The sequence below is a fragment of the Nicotiana attenuata genome, chromosome 8, assembly GCF_001879085.1.
Source record: "Nicotiana attenuata strain UT chromosome 8, NIATTr2, whole genome shotgun sequence".
Lineage (NCBI taxonomy): Eukaryota > Viridiplantae > Streptophyta > Magnoliopsida > Solanales > Solanaceae > Nicotiana > Nicotiana attenuata.
In genome coordinates, this window is record NC_031996.1 from 8,526,690 (window position 1) to 8,544,306 (window position 17,617).

Here is a 17,617-nt window from a genome sequence, read left to right on the forward strand (position 1 = left end):
TATTTTATTTGGACCTATTAATATATATATATATATATATATATTATATATTGTAATTTTAAGAAAGTAAGGATAAGAAAAATTGTGAAATTAGTGATGTGTTGGTGGCAATTTGGTTGCGGTTTAATTTGAAAAAAGGACGGTGGAATAAAAATTGAAAAAAGATAAAATATTATACTAAAAAATATACATCGCAAAATATAATATTTATGAATTATTCCCCAAAATAAACTAAAGCCTTTTACTACAATTTAATTTATCCCCTTACCAAATTATTCGTGTGAAGACAATAATAGCTTTTGGGAAAATATAAAAGAGGTGGAGCCCACACTGGAAACTGAAATTAGAACTTTCTAAGGAGAAAAGAAAAAGAGAAGAAGAGAAGAAAGTGCTTAGCAATGGCGTCATCGTCGAGCAGCGGCTTAACATTCAAGCTCCACCCGCTCGTTATACTCAACATATCGGATCACTACACTCGGGTCAAATCTCAGTCTCACTCTGCCGCCGCGAGCGACGGTGCCGATTCCTCTCCGCCACCACCGACTAGGGTATTAGGTTGCGTTATCGGCGTACAGAGAGGCCGCACTGTCGAGATCTTCAACAGCTTCGAACTCCTTTATGATCCCTCCACTCACTCCCTCGACCGTCCTTTCCTCGAAAAGAAGCAAGAACTCTGTCAGTTTTTTCTTTCCCCAAACAATGAATTTACTACATTTTCATAACTATTTTAAATTTGTGTTTTTTTTACCTCGCACGGTAATTGATAGGTGGAAAACAGCTCCAACAGTGTATATTTCATGTTGGAAAATAGTCAAACTGAAAATTTCAAGTTGCACAACAGCTTGCAAAAATTTGAATTTTTCTTTTCAAACATTGAAACAGATGATATTTTTTTTTTTTTGCAGAAAAAATTCTGTTTCGCAATAAGTGATTCTTGTGTTTGGCTAATCAATTTGAAAACCACTTTTGCCAATTTTAGAACACCAAATTTGCTTTTTTTCAGCTCTGCCACTACTTAAAAGCACTTTTTCTTTTCCTGTAAAAACTTGGCCAAACACCTCAAGTCTCTCTAACATAAGCAACTTTTTTAAAAAAATAAGCACTTTTAGTTTTCAAGAAGCTTAGCCAAACAGGCTATAAGGGTTATTTTGTTGATATAATTGATACTAATGTTGGCAATTTTGGAGCAGATAAGAAGGTGTTTCCTAATTTCTATATACTGGGATGGTATTCAACGGGGAGTGATGCTCAGGAATCAGATATGCACATTCACAAAGCTGTGAGTTCTTTCTTTTTTGCTTAAAATAGTGCTGATTTATCCATCAGTTCCATTTTATGTTAAGACGTGTGATTAGATATGGGATTTATTTTACTTAGATATTACCTTTGTGGTAGTGAGATAAAATATTAAAGTAATTGTTCAAAAGTTAGTTTGATAAAAGAAAACATCAGACCAAAGTTATTTTGGAATACTACAATGACCAACGCCTCAGTCCGAAACAAGTTGGGGTCGGTTAATCCTCATTCCTCGCTAACCATGTTTCTCCATTTAAATTCATATCAGAACAACATTATATAAAAATTATGTCATAGAAATTTGGACAAGGAAGTATTGTCTTATATTCAATTAGTATCTTGTTTATGTTTTCTCCTTTTCTTTTCTGTTCAATTGTCTTTGCTCAGGAATTGAGAGGTGAGGCTGAGCACTAACTATGCATAGTATAACTTTTTCTTTATGTATTTGATTCTTCATTATCTATAATGTCTATACATCTGGTGTACATTTCACTCCCGTCAATTGAATATCTTCCTGATGAAAAAACGGACTGGGTTTGCCTCCCAATTATTGAATGGATTACTTAATTGAAATATCTATACTAAGGTCATCAACCTCTATAACCTTTAGTTATTAGATAGTAGAGCATATGTAAGGCTACAACAGTGGACGCTGACACTCATATCCCTGGAAAGCTCTCCTAATAGGCTGTCCAGTAATATATGAGAATATGAGATACCCTAGCATCACACTTTCTAGGAGTGCCTTTTGGCTAATAGTATCCTAGCCACTTGTCAAGTGCAAGGTCTAGTGTTTGAATGTTCTTTTGGAAAAGAATAACAATTTTATGATGTTCTTAATGATCATAAAGAATGTCTTGAGGACAACAACAACAACAACGACCCAGTGAAATCCCACTAGTGGGTTCTGGGGAGGATTGTGTGTACGCAGACCTTACCCCTACCCCGAGGGGGTAGAGAGGCTGTTTCCGAAAGATCTTGGCTAAAGAAGACGAAAAGAGGCAATATATCAGTACCATCAATAGAAACCATAGAACAAATAACAGCATCACCAGAACCAGAAAATAGATGAAAAGCAAAACAATAACCAGTAGATAAAGCAGTGTGAGGGAGGGAAATAACAGTGTGAGGGAAAAGCAGCAAAACCTACCCAGAACTCTGGAAAGGACTGAAAATAGTAAATGTTTAAAGCAGAAAATTTCAATCCATAAGCTGGAGCGTCCTCTATCAAAGCACTGAAGCAGCATATATTTAGTTTGGCAATAGGAACTGAATTAGGATCTTTATCCAATCTAAGCTCCACATCAGGCGGATAAGCTGCCTTGGCACTCAACTGACTGAAGCTTATTGCATATACTATGCTGACTGTGTGTTGGAGAATGAGCTACATGTTTGCTGCATGCCTCTTGTGTAAAAGAGAGTGTTGTAAGCTAATTTAATTTGCATTGTGGTTAAGGGATTTTCCTTGAGATCTTCTGAATTCTTGATGCGTACTTGTTCTTTGGGCGATACTAGCTACCTATTCTATTGAGACATAGGAGCTTTAGGAAACCAGTTGATATGAATTTTGGGCGGTGGAAGGAAACTGCCTTCGTAGTTATGCTTGCTGTCATGAAAGGGAAAAAGGATTACAGTGCCGGTGCTAATGCTGTCACACATTGCTTGCTGACTAGGTCCTGACGTGAGATATCCCATTCATTTAAATTGTTGTAACATCTCTTTTTCTAGAACTTGTGGAGAATGACATCAAGGCCCATGATTCAAGTATAATTTGATTCTGCCCTCTAGATGAATAATTTACATTTACCTTTTCCTGTAGAACATTGTTTGTTCCTAAAGTTTTTGTCAAGCCGTGACAATAGCATTTTTTGTTGTATAGTTGATGGATATCAATGAAAGTCCTGTGTACGTTCTTCTCAATCCTTCTATCAATCGTGCACAGAAGGACTTGCCAATCACTATCTATGAAAGTGGTGCGTATATATTTTATTTGTCGTTACAGTTGCTCTATGATTAAACATCCTTATTTCTTTTGTGCTTGCTTTTGAAGAAAACAGAAAGGGAAAGTAAACAGTTAAATTTTGTTTGCACAAATTAGTCTTATATTTCCGGGTAGAAGATAACATATTTATACAGAGCCTTCCACCGCGGCCCTCATTTTTGTTCAAACTTTTTTTTAATGATTTTGGGTTTATGCCTTGTGCGAGAGACCATGATTAATAAATTTTGCAGAAATTCCAACTTGAACATCTTCTTGTGTCCATATTTAGTTCCTCCCCTAGCTACAGATACAATGAGAATTGACTTTTTTTTTTTTTGGTTTTGGAACTATTTAATGATATTCAAAGAATTGCACGTCATTGATGGCATCCCACAGCTTATTTTTGTCCAAGCAACCTACACAATAGAGGTATCTCCCTATTCATGTATCTTGTCATCTTTTCCACAAGTTATTGGGAGCATCTAACAAATTCTTTTCTCACTTGCAATACCTGACTGCTTACTAGACGGTTGAAGCTGAACGGATTTCTGTTGATCATGTTGCACATCTTAAACAGTCTGATGGAGGCTCTGCTGCAACTCAGTGTGAGCACCTTTAACTTCATTTGTCTTCTCAAGACTCAAGCGTCTACTGATTTTTTAGTGGCGCCCTAATCTTTTAGTGGCATGGTTTGCTTATTGTTTAACTTTGAGTTCTCTTTGTGCAGTGGCTGCCCACCTTACTGGCACACATAGTGCCATCAAGATGCTGAACAGCAGAATTAGAGTGCTGCAACATTATCTTCTTTCTATGCAAAAAGGTAACCAGTTTTGCTAGAAGTTGAAACTACATTCTGATTGGTCGAAGAAGCTCCTTATAATGGAAAAGATGCTTCTGAATTTACTGGGAGAGGCTCACTTGGAAATAAATTTTTTAGTGTAAATGGATACAAGCTAACACGTATATTTTGCATCTGAATATCTATGATGCTTAGATAGCCTCATGAACTCTCCATTCAGCATTTTAGCCTCATGAACTAGTCAAGCAGCGTGAAACTGATTTTGGAGAATGTTAATCGCACAAACTTCTTTGACAATTAACATGGAAATGGAACATAAGTTTTTTTCATGGGGCAGAGGCACTAGAATTTTAATGTTTTTCCTGCTGCGAATGTAGGTGAAATTCCTTGTGAGAATTCATTGCTCAGGCAGGTCTCTAGTCTCTTAAGAAGATTACCAACAATTGAGTCGGAGAGATTTCGAGATGATTTCTTGATGGTAGGTGTTCTTTGAGCTTTGTTATTGGAGTTGACCTGTTTAAAGTAAATGTAGCCTATTAGTACGCTTTTTTCCTCGGGAATTCTTTATTTGCAGGATATTTTTTAAAGAGTTTTCTAATAAGACCTTCGTCAGCTTCAAATAGTTACTAGTGTAATTCTGATGTCGAGTGTAAATTGCTAACTAGAAATTTTCATATTTGTTTTAGGTGCGCCAATCAGATTCTGCCACTTTCTGATTCTATTGTTTTATTTTCTCTTTTCTTATGTGCAGGAATATAATGACACATTGTTAGTTAGTTACCTGGCCATGTTCACTAACTGCTCTAGGTATGATGTCTAATGCTTCTTGCACTAATGCTTTTGTTATTTGTAAAAGTAGTTTCTTACATTAACTCTTCTTCCATTTTTCTCCTTTTCATTTTTCATTGAAGAGGAACTATCCAAGATTATGTAGATAATAGGGCCAAAACTCAGATAAAAATGGTTTTTGCTGAAGTGTGATATATATATATATATATATATTATTATTATTATTATTATTATTATTATTATTATAAAAGCATGAATACAATGTCGGTTTACAAAAATAACCTTATAATATTAAGCATCATAACTCATAATAAAATGACACAACCGGAATTCTAGATATTAACCTTATAATCCTATTAGTTTTAGGACATAATACTACACGTTAGGAATCCTACATGATTATGAATCCTATTAGTATAATTACTTTCGGGATGTCTAATTCATATAAAATTGAACAAGTAAATATCTTTAATCATGTAATCCTATTACTATTAGGATATACTTCTTAAAAATTCCTATTACTAATTTAATTTAAAAACGTATTATAATGTCCTATTACTAATTTAATTTGAGAATGTATTATATTGTCCAAATTTATTTAGAAAAAGGAGAGCCTATATTATTATAAAAGTATAAATACAACATTAATGTACCAAAATAGCCCTAAAATATTAAGCGAAAGAACTCATAGGGAAAGGACATAACTGTAATAACTTATTTTTTGGACAACAATACCTTCTATGCTAATTTTTAATATTTGAACTTCTAAAATTAATAAAATTTTATCTATTAAATTCTTATTAAAAATATGTAGGGAAGTTGAATAAAATTAATTTCATAGGAATCCTCTGTATTGACAATACATTACCACTCTATAATGTCCAATACCAAGAAAAAATAATAATAATAATATTAAATGGATTGCATAAAGAGTTGAAATTGAGAAAAAGATACCCCACGTTAATATATTTTTATTTTATATTAAACTATTTTCCTACTCAAATAATATTTTTTTATTAATTTTTCGTGTATATTAAAAATACTCAATTATTAAACAACTAAGAAAATATTTAAGAATATAAATGTGTGATAAAGAGAAAAAAAATGATTGGTAAGATTCAATACAATTAGTGATTCTACAAATATAACGATCTAAAAGTGAAATGTCATATCAATGTTTTACTCTTTGAAAATAAAATTTATGGTGGATAAAATTATAATTAAGATTAAATATTCAAAACAAGAGACGAACTAATATTAATATCTGAATTAACATAAAATAAATTATTTTTATGTTAAAACCAAATAATTAAATTTTTAAAATAATTTTTTAGCAAGAGAATCCAATTCAATTATTTTTAAATTCATCATATGAGTAAAATTCTTATTCAAGTTTTAAAAAAAAAAAACTTAGGGCACATAAACTTATTCCATAAAAAGAGCGTTAGAACACAAAGTAAAAAGGATAGTATATTATTAAGAATCAAAATGCTATTCAAGTGTCTGAGGAAGCACAATCAAAGCTAAATCCTAACAAAAAACAAGCTTTCAAGACTATGAGGGTGTTTGGATTTGCTTATAAAAAGTAGCTTTTAAGCGAAAAGCCAAAAGCCATAAGTTGGTGAATCGACAAAGAATAATCTTGTTATACCAGAGTCGATTCTTTATAATATAAAGGGTGTTTGGATTGGCTTATTTTAAGTGCTTATTGGCATTTAAGCACTTAAAATAAGCCAATCCAAACACCCTTTATATTATAAAGAATCGACTCTGGTATAACAAGATTATTCTTTGTAGATGCCTCCGGCGGAATCGAAATAATATTTCTATGTCATGCATTACTTGCAAATATCATATTAAGACGCATGACACTATTAGCAATAATAGCAAGTGGTGTACCAACAACAATTTTATTGTGAAGTCACACACTTTAGATTTGATATACCTCTTCAAATAACTTAAATAACCATCACAAATTTAAGGAATATCCTTTTAAATTTGTGTGAAAATAATTCTTAGTATGTTTATGTTTTGCAAATATAATAAATAAAGGACAAGGACAAACATCCTAATTATTGAGCTATATTTACCGGAATATATTTTCTTGCACGAACAATTGTATGTTGCCCTTTCAAGAGGGATATCAAGATCGACAACAAGAGTTCTGGTTAAGGCAAAGCAACCAAAGCATTAGGAGGAAACATATACAAATAAAAATTGTCCACAAAGAAGTGTTCGTTAAGATATCATCACATTAAATACTTTTAAACTATAATACATAATTATCTAACTAACATGACAAAATTGATCATTTGTGTAAGTTTTGATGGTGTTCTTTTATTTTAAATCCATGTATTATGCTAATGTAATACTCCCTCCGGTCCAAAATAAGTGATTTTTTGGCCTTTTTCTTGTGGTCCAAAATAAGTGATTTTTCCAGATTTCAAGAATGAATTAATTATTTTTTTTCCTACATTGTCCTTGGAGTAAATAGTGTTGGAATATGTGTTAGGAGTGTTTATGTGAGATAGTAAAGGTTAATATGGTCAATTCTATTGCTAATTAATGCTAAAAGGTGGATTTCTTAATCTGTGTGGAAAACATCCAAAAAAATCACTTATTTTGGACCGGAGGGAGTAATATTTTTTGGCATTTAGATGATTGTTATATTATTTAACATAAAATTTCTCTCATTAATTAAATTTTATTGTTCCTTCATATAAATAAATATTTGAATCATCACGTGCCATTACTAACGTGCAACGCACTTACTTTGTGTGTGGTGTTTGGCAATAATAAAAAGTGTTTAAAAGCACTTACTCTTAGGCATAAATACAAGCGGGAGAAACAGTTCCTTTTGCCATATCTCTCTTTTTTTGTTGTTCGAATCCTGTTTACTGGAGTCAAGTATAATGGATCTAATATTTTTCTTTTTTCTTGGTTGCAGTACAATGAACGAGTTGGTTGACAAATTCAACACTGCATATGAGCGGCATAGTAGGAGGGGTGGTAGAACTGCTTTTATCTGAAAGTTGATATATCTCCAGTATTGCCTTTTTGCGCTATGTCTTTCCTGCTATAGTTGCAGCATCTGCGAATTTTGGTATCCCATTCATGAAAATTTAGTAGCTTTGTTTTTCTTTTGCCTCCCTTTAGTGTTAGCCTGCCCATCTTCTTTGATTCTTGTGGTGCAATCATAGATATAGTAGAAAATGACAGGATTTTGGGGACAGAAGCTTTTATTTTTGGAGAACATGTGTGGTAATGTTAAGGGGAAAGGGTAAGAAGTGCTTGTGTACTATACGAAATTGAGCAAGTTTACCCTCCGTTATACTTTGTCGCTGAAAAGTCCCAAATCTACCGTTCCTACTAACGGTCCTTCAGCTGGGATTGAAACAATTTTCTTTTTGCTGACTGGCTGCCAGTATGGACCATTTTTTTTTGTTAGTTTTACCCTTTGTCTTCTAAGCTTCACTTTTCTCTAAATGTTTACTTTTTCAATATTTTCAAAAAAAACAAAGGAAAATAATAAAAGAATGGTCTCTGTTCTGTTCCTATTTTCTAAGTAGAAAGGCAGAGAACATGGTTACCATCCAACATGCACTATTGTTGCCCGCCCTTGGTCTCAGCGTGAGACATGAGAAAAAATAAAACGTGTCTCTCCCTATTTGTGTAAGCTTTGGCGGGCAAAATTACCCGATACTTGTGCTAGTGAAAAGTAGTAGGTATTCAGTGGAATTAGAGATATGCACAAGCTGGACTGGACATGTGGTGGAATTAGAGATATGCACAAGCTGGACTGGACATGTGGTTGGCCACGGGAGAAATTTAAAAATAGCCAGATTTACAACTGGTCGTTCAAAAATAGCCCAGTTTCAAAAATAGCCCAGATTTAGTCACTTTTCATGTAAAGATAAATCTGAGCGAAAACACTGTTCAAAACCCGAAAAATATGCCAGCATATTATACCGGAGTTCCAGCATACTTATGCTGGAACTCCAGCATAATATGATGGAGTTCCAGCATAAGTACACTAGAACTCCAGCATAATATGATGGAGTTCCAGCAAGTATAATTGTCCAGTATAATATACTGGAGTTTGGAGCACCGGTGCTCCAGTCTCCAGTATATTATACTGGAGTCAGCAAAGTATACCGGTCTAGCATAATATGCTGGAGTTCATACATAGGTGCACCGAACTCCAGTATATTGTGCTGGACCGGTCTCTGTTGCAGCAAAATAGTGGCTATTTTTCATTGACTTCATAAACGATGACTATTTTTGAATAACCAGTCTGAAAACTGACTATACCGTGCTATTTTTACGTTGGCCACCCTTGGTGAAAATATTAGATATCTATTTCTTGACTCTTCAAACTAGCAGTGCTAATGTTTTCAAATCTAAAAAGCTTTGCTTTTTTTGAATGCTGAAAAGCCCCAAATTACAATTTTCCAATGTGAATTTTACAACCAGAAAGCAAAGTTTACAAAAAGCAACATGGACATGTCCCTCACGTAAATGTACTCCTCCCATCTCATTTTATGTCAAGGTGATGGACTGGAGACGGTATTTGAAAATTAAAAGAAAAAAAGATTTTTAATACTAATGAACGTTAAATATGTCTATAAAAGCTTGTCTTTAATAGCAGTAGAGAATATAAAGTTAAACTATCCAAATATAAGAAGGTATCGTTCTTTTTTCAACAGAACAATGAAAATGTCACATAAAAATGAAACATTCGACGAGGGTGCTAGTTTTGGTACAAAAACCCCATAGTTATGAATTATGATTGGCATTGCCCTTATTAGATTACATGAATCAAAATATGTATTAATACACAACACAAAACTAGGATTTCACTTGCCATAGGACTTTGATCGTAAATCCGAAGACACGAGCTGAAGCAGACAACAGCATGATTTTCAAATTAGACCGATAATTCAGTTTTCGATACGAGGATGCCATCACTATCTGCATATAACCATTCTCCTTCACGAATCAACATCCCTCCAATATAAACAGGAACATGTTTTTCACCATGGCCTTTCTTGCTCGATTTCTGAGGGTGCGATGCCAATGCACGAACCCCAATGTCACAGCCATTAATCTCGTCTACATCTCGAATGCAGCCATTAACTACAATACCTGCCCAACCCATATTCTGTGCTAATTGTCCTAAGTTCCCGCCTACTAGAGCACATCGCATGCTACCTCCACCATCTATAACCAGAACTCGTCCTTCGCCTCTAGTTTCAAGAAGCTCCCTGACTAACACATTGTCCTCAAACACCTTAAGGGTTGTAATGGGGCCAGAGAAAGCTCGACTTTGCCCGTATAGCTGGAAGATAGGTGGCAAAACTCGTAGATCGCCATTTGACAGAAGCCCTGCATTTACATCACAAACTTCTGCTGTTGCCAAGGATGCCATGTATTCTCCTGGAAGCACAAGTAGTATAAATGTTAGAAATTGAACTAGTTCCTCTTTTTCCTCAGAATTTATCTATCATGTTTCCATGTGGCTGGGATCCAAACACCACCCATTGTATACCAAATGTAGAGGCGAAGCCAGGATTTTAACTTAATGGATTCTGAGTTTAAGAACGATGACTTCAAGTGCTAATAACTGGTTTCCAAATTTAATATTTGTTCATATTTAATGAATTTCTTAACACAAATACATTGTTTGAGCAGGAGCTGTTGGGTTAAATTAAACCCGTATTCGAGCCTCTAGCTTTGCCCCTGACCAAATGACACAAACATTTACATTTGAAATTTCAATGCAATCGACGCTATTATAACTTATTTGCCAGCTTGAAGAACAAAGATCAGAAGGACGAATCTTCTAAACTCTCTAACAACTAAATTCGATCTTGATTACAAATTTATGAATCCACTAAGTAGGAGCCACAAAGATATTGAAGCCATGTGTAAATTCTTCATGTAAATCATCCATAAGTTGCCAGAAGTCATAAATTTTGGCATACAAGAACAGCAATAAAGAAAGGCAGTTGGAACAAGAGAATCAGTAATTTGGCATAAAACCATGGAGCCTAAACAATGAGGCAAAAGCAAAACTTCAAAATGAGAAGGCAGTAGACATGATTGGAATGTTGAATATGGTCAAAAGATTAGAGCAACCAGGAATTTGTAAATATTGGGAATAAGGGACTCATAAAAATTATATCTTGAATCAAGAACCATGGTAAATCTATGCTAAATCTACCATGAAATCAGCTTCCTAAACTCCCTTCCCATTCCCTCATATCTTTTGAAATTGCATGACACTTACTCAGGACAATGTGAAACAAAACTAGATCAAATCTTTAGGTCCAAAGTGAAAACTACAGTTGATTAATACTCCTATAACACAAGATTCTAAATGTGGAATACCATCAAGAGATTTAATTTCTATGGTATTTTGCAAGATATATCATGTCTACTCAATATAGATTTCTGATGAGACTAAATAAGGGTACTATCTTACTCAAACATTATACAAGCAATATAAGCGTACCATGCAAGAAATGCTACGGAAGGGGAGCCTTGGAGCAACCGTCAAGTTGTCTCCGTGTGATCTATAGGTCACGGGTTCGAGCCGTGGAATAAGCCACTGATCAGGATAGGTTGCCTACATCACACCCCTTTGGGGTGCGGCCTTTCCCTAAACCCTGCGTGAACACGGGATGCTTTGTGCACCGGGCTGCCAAGCAAGAAGTGCTACGACACTGTAACCTTCTCCTTTCTTTGAAATTATGGTACTGGGTTTCTATACAAGAGAAAAACCCCATCAAAGAGACACTCCATTAAGAAAACAGAATCGTCATTTGGCTGTAAAAGTGAGCATTTTTTGGGTCTTCTATACCTGCATACTTATCCAGCACGCAAAAAATAAATATCTTTTTAGCCTTTCAAATTTGGTGCAAAATAAGTGTCATATTAAGAATCAAGCACCCATTAATAAAAAAATTTCAAAATCTCCCCTACTCTAATAAATGATCTATGCAACATTCTAAGACGTCTTTCCATAATTATTTACATTTATTAGGAGTAGATAAAGGATAATTTAGTCAAATAACCTTAATAACTAGCTTTCGCTGATTTTCTTAATGGGTGACTTAAAGCTTTAAAAGACACTTATCTTGGACCGGAGGAACACTATTCTTTTCACCATAAGCAAAGGCAGAATCAGGATTTGAAGTTTATGGGTTCTGAACTTGGTAATGAACCCATAGCTCATTTTAGTTATTGGGTTCGCTATTAGATATTTACCCATATTTAACGGATATCCTAATACTAATACATGATTTAAGCAAAAACTACTGGGTTCGTCCGAATCCATACCTGATATTGTAGCTCCGCCTCTGAGCAACACACACACATAAGAATAACAATTATAGTTCTAAAATGCTACTCTATGTAACTCATTTCAAAGACGACGACAAATACCACCAAAGGATGTGGTGCAGCGGATGGGGCTGCTCTTCCCTTAACCAGAGGTCTCGGGTTTGAGACTTGGGTATGAAAAAATTCTTGGTAGGGAGCGCTTCCCCCCGAATAGGGCCTTACGCAGCGCGAATCCGAATATAATCAGACTCGAATAACCAAAAGAAAAAAAGACAGACTACAAACAGTGACAGTAACAAGTCGGAATGCAGGCTCAAATCCCACCACAAGCATCAAAGAAGATGGAATATTTCCTTTATTAAACAATTGAGAGTGTGAGGTGGAACATGTTGTTTGTTAATTCAACAAGTAACACATAGTAACAACAACGACGACCAAGTAAAATCCCATTAATGGACAAGTACAGATAGTAGTAAGTAGTTAATCAGTCAGCCACCGCAACTATTTCAGATTCCAACCTCTACCCAAGTTTGGTTTGTTTAATGCAAATTCACAGCACGAGAATTAACTAAAAAATAAAGATGATTATATCTATGCATACCCTTTAAAAAAACGAAGAAAAAGGAAAACTTTACCTTGATCAGTACGAATAGTACTACTTTGTATATGAGCTTTATCGAATTCCGAAAATGGAGCTTCTGCTGGATTGTGGCGTATAGCAAATTTCGAAGGCGATCTAATCTATATATATGTATATATACACTTGAAACTCGTAAAATTAATTAAGGTACACAAATTGATCCGACAATTTTAATAAATGAATTATTGTCGGCATTGTTTATATCAGACCGTTCATACTTCATAGGATGACGGCATCTCATCTTCTAGGTCGTTGTGCCATGTCGCTGAAATAGTTGGATACTATGGCTATTTTTTTTTAATTCTTTTTCTTCTTCTTTTTTCAAATTGCTTTTATTTAAAATAAAGAAATTTAGAACCGCAGCCGAAGAGAGTGGAAAGGAAAAAGAAATAAAATACTTAAGAGGCAAGCATAGCCACGAATACTAGTGGCCTATCTTCCAGTGGAAATTATAAGGGTGTGTTTGGTTTCAATATTTTATTTTTTGTTTTTGTTTTTGAAAAATGAGTGATGGTCTTACTTATTTATTGGAGTTTAGTAAGTAAAATAAAAAATATTATCTTAAAAATATTTATATAGTATAAACAAATATAGTGGGTGTGAGAGGCGGGGGTCGGGTGGTTTCGATGGACAGAGATAAATACAAAATTTAAACTCTATGAGTGTATGGGTCAAAATCTGACCCATACACGAAACCAATCTGGGTCAGATCTTTACGTGAAATCGAAATTAGGTCCGATGTCTAGCAAAACCCACGCCTCGCCTGTAGCGACAGGTTCGGATCGTCGTGTGACTACTTAAAGTGGGATTACGGTCACTACGCATTTAGCATACACCCAACCCTACTTGCCGTATTAACGTTATGCCGGTCTATACTTCCACCTCTTAAGAAGGGACGATCGCCTACTATATGATTCTTTGAAATAACCGGCTCATCCTGCTTTATTCTTGTATCCGCGTGCACAATTGTAATTTATGTACAAGGTATATCACGTTCCCCTCATTATCTGCGCACATCGGACGGGGTCGAACGGGGACTCGAGCTCGAGATCCCAACGGGCAGGGTAAGTTCAGCCCATGAGAAGCCTAGACGCGATTAACGGCGAAGCCAAACATAGGGCTGCCGAATTTGAAACCATCATTCAAGTGCGGGATGGAACGGGTCGCCTTACAGTGCCCCCTCCCCCTTCGCCGACTCACTAGACCAAGGTATCAGGCAAGTTCGTTTGGACGTAACTTGTCGTTTTTCTCTTTTGTATTCAAACGCATGGAATACGAGCATTCTCACAGGTACACGAACAAGGAACAAACGCCGCCGAAAGCACCAAGCAAAACCCCTCGTACCACATCGTATCGCAAATAACAGACAAACGGCTCAAAACAAGCTGATATTGTTAAGAAAATCTCCATGAGCTGGGACTAAGCGGTGAGCCCGTTGAGCGCACAGTCCCTCTGACGCGAGCAGAACTTGAACTCGAAAAGCTTGCACGAATATTCGCCATGACAACCTTACGCCAAGTCAACCGACTAAATATCGCCAATCACGTCTGAACTTCGTTTAGTCCCAGGGTACCCAGAAGCCCAAGCAATAGGTTCATAGCTCGTCCTAATCACGACCTCTCCAGGTCGAGCAAAGAGGATTAGGTAAAGTGGGACTCCACCGACACATACGCACCGCAACGTCGCATAGCGTTCTCCAATGAAAACAAAATCAAACAAACCAGGACTCATCCCGCGCGCAGTACTCTCCAATGAAAACCAAATTAAACAGACCGGGACTCGCCCCAACGCACACAAACAATACAGCAATGTGTAACGACCTGACCGGTCGTTTGCCTTTTAGGAACCCCGTTCCCCCAAATAAAACTCTCCGTGCTCGCTTTAACTAATTTACGACCTGCGGGTATGGTTGGTTCGGGATTTAGAAGAGTTTGGATTGAAATATGCACATTTGACTCTTTAGGATTTTCTTAAAAGGCTAAGTTTGACTTTGGTCAATATTTTGGGCAAACGGGCCCGGATTCGTATTTTGACGGTTTCGGAGGGTGCGCAGGAAAATATGGGACCTGAGCGTATGCCCGAAATCGAATTCCGAGGTCCCTAGCCCGAGTAATGAATTTTTATTAGAAATTATTAATCTGAAATATTAAGGATTTAAAGAAACTAACTAATGATCGATTTCATGGGTATCGGGCTCGTATGTTGGTTCCGAAGCCCAGTACAGGTCCGAAATATCTGTTAAGACCTACCCGCAAAATTTGGTGTTAATCCGAGTGTTTTAGGGAATTTTGGCTCGTTGGAGGAAAATTAAGAACTTGAAGTTCATAAGTTTGATTCATTTGATTTTAGGGGGTCATTCTTAGATTTAGCGTTGCTTCGGGCGTTCCGAAGGTTCGAGTAGGTCCGTCTCGTAATTTCAGACTTGTCGGTATGTTCGGGCGGGGCCCGGGAGTCCCGAGCGTCAATCGGACGAGGCTCGAGTGAAATTGAAATTTTTGAGAAGTGCTGAAGCTGTTGCTTCTGTCATAACCGCACCTGCGTTGGTGGACCTCAGGTGCGAGACCGCATATGCGCCCCCAGGGAAGGCCAGGCCAAACCGCAGAAGCGGCTCTCGAACCGCATAAGCGGTTCCGCAGAAGCGGCCTTAGGACCGCAAAAGCGGTCCCAGCCCTTTTAGCCCATTTCGCAGATGCGGTCTTTTTCTTGCAGATGCGGTCCCCTGACCGCAGATGCAGAAATCGCTGAGGCAGTGAGTTCATTTATTACGGGCTCCAAGTCCATTTTTGCCATATTTCACTACTCCATTGGGCGATTTTGGGAGCTTTTGAGAGAGGGCTTCTACTTGGCATCTTGAGGTAAGCTTATCCCACCCATTCTTAGTTTAACACTCGTGTTTAGGTAGATTAAACACTAGGATTTAAGGTAAAATCATGGGGTTAGAGCTAGACCTAGGGTTTTAATAAAACTTAGATTTTTCCATGAAATTGGTTATGAAATGAATTAGAAATCATATATTATTGATCCTTAGGTTGTAGAGAACAACTTCCTTTGCAAAATTTCGGAATCTGGGCATGTGGGCCCGGGGTCGGATTTTGGGAAACTCGTGTTAAGGGTTGGGAAATTGCTTAAATAGCTAGAATATGATCTTGTGAGCTTATATTGATTAGTTCCTACTTCATTCAACTAGTTTTGGATCGTTCGGCTCCAAATTGAGGGTTTGGGCTCGTTCTTGCCATTGGAAGTATACTTTGGAGCGAGGTGAGTCTCCTTTCTAACCTTGTAAGAGGGAATTGTCCCCATAGGTATAATAATTGAGTAATTTGCTATTAAATGCGGGGGCTACGTACGCACTAGGTGACGAGAGTCCGTGCGTAGCTACTATTATGTTAATTGTCCGGGTATTCTAGGGCCCGTATCATGCTATATTTGTAACTGTCTCCATATTTTCTTGCTAATGTGATCACTTAGGATATGCTAGACACTTGAAAAAGAAATAAGCGAATGTATACACTTGTTGGACACTTGTATGAATTTACTTGGAAATAAATGCGCATTCATGTATTTTCTTGAAATAAATTGATATTTGTGGATCGAGCCGATCGCCTCGGTAGAAATAGATGCATCTATGGTTCGGGCCATTCGACCCTCTGGCAGTGCACAGTTATTTTTCTATTGGATCGGGCCGTCGACCTCGGCATAATGTGCGCATGAGACTTATGTATATGTGAAATCTTATCCATGACTTGTTCTGCTAAATACTTGAAATGTGTACGGTTAACTGTAAATTGTTAAGGACATGACTTATTGCCTCTTGCTGCATGCTGTTGATTATTTGTAACTATCCTGCCTAGCAGAACACTTTATTATATTATTTGACCCTAGTAAGTGTCAAGTCGACCTCTCGTCTCTACTTCTTCGAGATTAGACGGGATACTTACTGGGTACATATTGTTTATGTACTCATACTACACTTCTGTACTTAATTGTACAGGATCTGAGGCAGGTACATCTGGCTATCAGTTTGGTGCGCACCCCTGATTCACAGCTTGAGACTTCCACGGTGAGCTGCTCCCTTCCTGAGACGTTCGGCAGCTTGATGGAGTCTTTTCCTTACTTTGCTGTCTATTCTATCTCAGACAGTAGGATATTTTATTATTTTGTATATCCTACTAGTTGCCCATTACTTGTGACACCAGGTCTTGGCACACACATTAGTAGACTATCATTTTGGGGATTGTATAATTATTTTGGCATATTATTGTTCATTTCTGATTTGATTTGAGCTTTATGAATTTCTATACTTACTTTGGGTAAAAATAACACTGAGAACTAAGTTACATTTTCCGCGTTGGCTTGCCCGATAATGGTGTTGGGTGCCATCACGATCTATTTTTGAAAATGGATCGTGACGACATGGTATCAGAGCACTAGGTTCACATAGGTCTCACAAGTCATGGGCAAACCTAATAGAGTCTTGCGGATCGGTACAGAGACGTCTGTATTTATCTTTAAGAGGCTATAGGGTTTTAGGAAAACTACTCCTTATTCATTTCCTCTCGTGCAGTGGTCACTATACTAAGTTCCTTCTTTACTCTCTCACAGATGGTAAGGACGCGCATGGCTGATGTTCCGGACCCGGGAGGGGCTTCTCCCCCCGCTACTAGAGGCCGAGGCAGAGGCCGGGGGAGGGCACCGGCCCGAGGTAGGGGACGAGGGCGTCCCAGAGCTGTCCAAGTAGCACCACCAGCAGATCCTGATGAGACCCTAT

At 36.9% G+C, this 17,617-nt stretch overlaps 2 protein-coding genes across 3 annotated transcripts; one reads left to right on the plus strand and one right to left on the minus strand.

Moving 5' to 3' along the window:
• Positions 342 to 8,318, plus strand: LOC109230861 (COP9 signalosome complex subunit 6a-like). Its single transcript, XM_019396319.1, has 9 exons — positions 342 to 675; positions 1,191 to 1,279; positions 3,176 to 3,269; positions 3,645 to 3,706; positions 3,804 to 3,882; positions 4,005 to 4,097; positions 4,454 to 4,554; positions 4,828 to 4,883; positions 7,813 to 8,318. Exons 1-9 carry the CDS (start codon positions 399 to 401, stop codon positions 7,892 to 7,894), a joined length of 933 nt encoding a protein of 310 aa, XP_019251864.1. The 5' UTR covers positions 342 to 398; the 3' UTR covers positions 7,895 to 8,318.
• LOC109230862 (putative 4-hydroxy-4-methyl-2-oxoglutarate aldolase 3) lies at positions 9,523 to 13,174 on the minus strand. 2 transcript variants are annotated; one of them, XM_019396322.1, is made up of 3 exons: positions 12,845 to 13,174; positions 11,380 to 11,727; positions 9,523 to 10,301 (listed from the first exon to the last, which is right to left on the minus strand). In XM_019396322.1, exon 3 carries the CDS (start codon positions 10,291 to 10,293, stop codon positions 9,793 to 9,795), a length of 501 nt encoding a protein of 166 aa, XP_019251867.1. In that variant the 5' UTR covers positions 10,294 to 10,301; positions 11,380 to 11,727; positions 12,845 to 13,174; the 3' UTR covers positions 9,523 to 9,792. The 2 variants fall into 2 exon arrangements, with proteins under 2 accessions (XP_019251867.1, XP_019251866.1); XM_019396321.1 differs by lacking the exon at positions 11,380 to 11,727 and having other exon boundaries at positions 12,845 to 13,172.